This window comes from Chelonoidis abingdonii, chromosome 14 (genome assembly GCF_003597395.2).
Source record: "Chelonoidis abingdonii isolate Lonesome George chromosome 14, CheloAbing_2.0, whole genome shotgun sequence".
In the NCBI taxonomy this organism is placed as follows: Eukaryota; Metazoa; Chordata; order Testudines; family Testudinidae; genus Chelonoidis; species Chelonoidis abingdonii.
In genome coordinates, this window is record NC_133782.1 from 1,109,680 (window position 1) to 1,114,623 (window position 4,944).

The following is a 4,944-nucleotide window of genomic DNA, read 5'->3' on the forward strand; positions in this document are numbered from 1 at the left end:
TCAAGGTAAGAAGCTCCCACGGCTTCACCTCTGGGTCTCTCCTTGGAGCATTCAGCATATGCCCCTCCGTTCGCTTCCCACAGCGAGTCCGCCCAGGTGGGGTCCTGGAGAAGCCAAAGGGTCCTGCACCCCCACTTCTCAGTCAGACGTGACTCTCAGCCAGCGAGTAAAACAGAGGTTTATTTAGATGACAGGAACACAGTCCAAAACAGGTCTTGCCGGTACAGACAACAGGACCCCCTTTAGTTAGGTCCATCTGGGGCCCTCAGGGAGGCCACAGCCACGCTGGGAGGCCCGAGCTTCGGGGCTCCCCTCCATTTTCCAGCCAGCTTCCAAAAAACTGCCCAAACCCCTCCACGGCCGGGAACCCCCTCAGTGCTGTGTCTGAGTGCTTCCTCACTGTAGTTTATGGGGGAATTAGGAATACAGGAACTGCCAGATGAACCAGATCCCATTGTCATTAGATGTTCAGCTGTGTGAGTGTGTGCTCTCTGTGTGTCGGCCCCAGCTCTGTGCAGGTATCTGGCACAGCAGACCTTGATTTAACCACCCAACAACCACAAGATCCGTTAAGGTACGAAGGCACCCGGCCAGGTTTATTGTTGACAGAGCACAGTTCTAGCTCCTGAGATCAATGTCTAGTTACACTAGCACATGTATGCCCATGACAATGGATGCAGCTCATGAATGAGGGGGCTTTCCATTCCCGCCTAGGCCGGACAGAGACACTCCTTTTGAGACTCCATTTAATACACCAGTACAAGTTATGTGGTGCCCCTCTGATGGGGTTAGTTACTCTCCCTTGACGTGGGTTGTTACCACCTATTACTTTGTACATGTTGGTTCGATCAAAACATCTCTATCCATTATACTATCATCCTGATCTTCCCTTTAGGAGGGATCTGTGCATTCTCGCTACTTTCAGGATTGTGTTTGTACCATACTTGGTATTGGGTGTTCTGGTACCACCTTTCTGGAACGTGTTTGCACGTGTGTTCTGTGCCCAGAACTTCTTAGGAATGTGTGTTTCTGCAGTATCAGCCCTGTTCTTGCCAGATTCTGTGAGCAGGGTCTGCCTCTCATTCATGTACTTGAGCCCAGGCCCCAGCCCTCCCAGCGGGCCTCTGCTACAAGGGCTTATGTGTCAGGCTCTCTTTCTACTCCACCCACTAGCCCTGTGTGTCAGAGTGGCTGGGCCCTGCTGGTCAGAGGAAGGTGGTGGGCTGTTATGGAGCAACAAGCCAGGCAATGTTCTTTCTAAACCCTGGCAGCCAGTTGCTGGCTTACGACCTGAAATGAGGGTTTGTACTGTAACCCTGGATATTTTCATTAACCACAGAAATACTTCAGCCTTTCTTTGAATCCTGCGAAGGTGTTGCTTCAGTGCTATCTTGTGGCAGTGAGTTCCACAGGTTAGCTATGTGGAGTGCAACTAAACATTGCCTTGCGTCAGTTGTAATTATTATTGCACCCATGGGTGGTGTCCACAGGCCTGTCTGCACCTGACTCAGTGGCTCCCACAGGAGTTGGGCGTGGGCAACTCTTGGAGCCTGTGTTAGCACCCAGTTTAGATGTGCAATTGCCCACCTACTCAGCACACACAGTCACCACAGTAGTGACTGCATATAGGAAGATTTCACCCAGCAGCCTGTGGACATAGACACCTGCGGCATGTACACACACACCCTCTCTCTCCTGGGGACTGTCCAGGGAAATGTTTGAATGCTTTGTTCATGCATCAACCTGTGCTGCTGGTTGAGCTGCAATTCTCAGGGCCCGCACCTTTGAACAAACCTAGTTAAAACTATCCTCAGTCAGTGCCAGGTTCTGCCCCACCCACGTTAGTTGTGAGCTATTTATTGCTGGGGGTGTGTGGGATCCCTCCCCACGGTGTCAGGGACACAGCTGCTCTCTGGGAGGAACCATGCACAGTTGGGCCAGCCTGGGGGGAGGGGGGAAGGAGATGGATGCAGGGGACCTGTGCTTGCTCCAGATGCAGAGGGACTGGAGTCCAGGGAGAGGCTGGTGGCCATGCCACTTCCCTGAAGCACAGGCCTCTCTGGGCTCAGGTGAAAAGAAAATACGAGGTGTGAGGATGGGGCCGATTTGAGTCCCAGGCTCCAGAGGGGAGGAGACTGCTGGCCTGGATTGCGTCCTTCACCCTGTTTGTTCTCCCTCCCTGCAGCCAGGAAGCTGAAAGGAATAAGCACATTAAAGCCTCCCACGCGGGCATGTGAGCGCGTGGGTGGGAATGCAGGGTGGTGCCAGGGCTGCTTCTTGTACATGAAAGATCCCAGGAGCCCTGCTGAGCTGCTGTGCCTGGGGCCAGGGTCTGTAAATGGGGCTGGGATACTGCTGGGGGAGCCGAGTTGTGGTTTTGGATGTTGATGGAGCTGGTCCGAGACTTTTCCCCGACCGAGTGCTGTAGAATAAACCCGTTGAGTGTCGTTCCCTTTCCATCGAGCTAGGACTGTGCTGGTAAAGCTTTGGACCGCCTGCCCCCAGCCCTCCATCCCCAGGGGTCCCAACACCTAAAGATCAGCCCTGCGCCACATCAGCTGAGGTACATGGATTTTCTTGGAGCTGAAGTAGAATCCCAGGCTCCAGCCTTCTGTGGTCTCCCAGCGTGTCCTGTTGCTGCTCACGCTGTGGCATGCCCAGGGTGAGGAGCTAGGCCCGAGGTGGCCAACCTGGGCCGGAGAAGAAGCCAGAATTTACCAATGTTACAGTAACATGTCAGCAGCCCCCAGTCAGCTCCTGCCACGATCAGCTGTTCTGTGGTGTGCAGGAGGCTCAGGAGGAGGAGTGAGGGCTCGTCAGGCTCAGGGGAAGGGGGAGGGGCCTTGGGGGACGGGGAGGAGTGGGGCTGGGGCCAGGGGTTGAGCAGTGAGCACCTCCCGGCACATTGGAAAGTTGGTGCCTGTAGCTCCAGCCCCAGAGTCGGTGCCTAGACAAGGAGCCAGATATTAACCTCTGAAGAGCCGCATGCGGCTCTGGTGCCCTGGGTTGGGCACCCCTGCGCTAGAGGCACCCAGCTGTCAGGGCTTGGTCAATATCCACCCCTGCACCTTTCAGGGAGTGGCATGTGGTTCTGGGGAGCCCCGTCCCCTCCTGCCCAGCAGCCTGTTCTCCTCTCTGCCCAGCTCAGAGGGCATGAGCAAAGCCTTGGGCCCAAACCACTGCTGACGGTTCCCTGTTTGGCTGCTGGCCCCCTGACCTGGGGCTGGACCGCTCTACTGGGCCCATCCTCTGGGGCCCGGTGCACAGGGTCTCAGGAGATAACCAGGGTGCTCTGCCGCTGGAAGGCATGTTCCTTCCCCCCCAGCAGCCCTGGTGACATACAGCCCAGCCATGAGGCTCAGCCTTGGCTTCTCTGTGCCACTGGCCAGCTCCTGCCCTTTGTCTGCTCTCCCCAGGTGACCGCGCAAGGCTTGGCTGGGCAGGGTGGATACCTGGGGCCACTTACAGTGGAATGGAATTAGCTGGGAGTCAGACTCTGACAAGTCCGGACAGGCCACCTGGGAGCCGGCCCCTCCCTGTGCTGCGCCAGCCCCACTTGCCTGACAGCTTAAATCTGCCCTGCCTGGGCCCGGAGGATCGAGACTCGGCATCGCAGCACCATGAAGTCAGCTGGCATCGTGCTCCTTGTGGCCCTGCTCTCGCTGTGGGCCAAGCTGCCTGCTGCATCTGGAGGAGACACGTCGACCGCAGCACCTGGTGAGTGCTGAGAACAGGCCCTGCCGTGCCAGCAGACAGGTGGCAGCCCCTTGGGGTGTTCAGCCCTGGGACGAACTCCCTTTTGTGGAGGATGGGAGTGGCGATGGGGGCTGGATTGTCGTGGGAGCTGCCTGCCCATGCATTGTGAAGGACGTGGGGCAGACAGTGGATATACCGGGGGTGGGGGCAGTGTCTAGCCAAACCAGCCCTGAGACCCATCTGGGGATCCCCCCCTGTGCTCAGCCCACTGTCCCCATGTAGGGTGGAGTTGTGGATCTCTGCAGCCCCCTGGTCAGCACACGCTGACCCGTCTGTCTTTGCAGCTAAGGATGGTTTCTGCTACAAGGTGGCCCCAGCGGGTGGTGTGTTTGATGGGGAGAACTGTGCTGCCTGCCTGGGGAACAACTCCTGCTCCACCTGCTGCACCGACGCCGACTGCCCCGGCAGTGAAAAGTGCTGCCCGGACGAGTGTGGCTACACCTGCCAGATGCCAGTGACAGGTATGGGGGGTCCTGGCCCCTGCACCCCCTAGCTGGGAATGAGTCTGTCCCCTCAGGAACAGCCAGGGGGCTGCACCACTCCCCCAGAGCAGAGGGCCCGGCCTGATGGCAAAGTTGGCACTGGGTGCTCAGCTTCCGTAGGGAGGCTGCTGCAAGGCGGGGTGCAGCGGCCTCCTTCTCCTCCAAGCACAGGGAACCAGGCTGAGACTGTGTGACCCCCCCACTCCTGCCTAGGGGAGCCTTGAGTCCCTCATCCCCACACCCTGCCTCAGGACCTGGTCCCATGGCAAAAGCCTGCAGGGCCTCTCGCTCTCACATGCCACCGCTCAGGGAATGTGCTCACAGGTGCAGTGGTGCAGGCAGAGCGCAGCGCGGGCTGGCGGGGAGGGGGATGGTGGTGGCAGCCGTGGTGCCGGCCCTTGTGCAGGCGAGGCTCAGCTGGAGGATGCCCCCCCACCCCAGTCCTTTGGAGTGGCTCAGAGCACGGCCGGATGGCAGCGCAGCTAACGTACGGGCCAGGGACGGTGACCCTAACCTCTGTTTGCCAGAAGCTGGGAAGGGGCCACAGGGGATGGATCACTTGGTGATTCCCTGTTCTGTTCACTCTGTCACGGAGTCTGGCCCTGCACCCCTCTTCCTGGGACCCACAGTGACTTTTATCCAGCCAGTAAAACAGAAGGTTTATTGGACAGCAGGAACACAGGTTACAGCAGAGCTTGCAGGCACA

General features: G+C 58.2%; 1 protein-coding gene across 1 annotated transcript in view; it reads left to right on the forward strand.

Annotated features, from left to right (window-relative positions):
* Positions 1 to 3,535: 3,535 nt before the first annotated feature.
* SPINT4 (serine peptidase inhibitor, Kunitz type 4) overlaps positions 3,536 to 4,944 on the forward strand; it is a 17,404-nt gene continuing 15,995 nt past the window's right edge. Inside the window, exons 1-2 of the mRNA XM_032762381.2 lie at positions 3,536 to 3,717; positions 4,041 to 4,217. Coding sequence (XP_032618272.1) covers positions 3,621 to 3,717; positions 4,041 to 4,217 — 274 coding nt within the window. The 5' untranslated portion in view covers positions 3,536 to 3,620. The remainder of the gene's footprint in view (positions 3,718 to 4,040; positions 4,218 to 4,944) is intronic.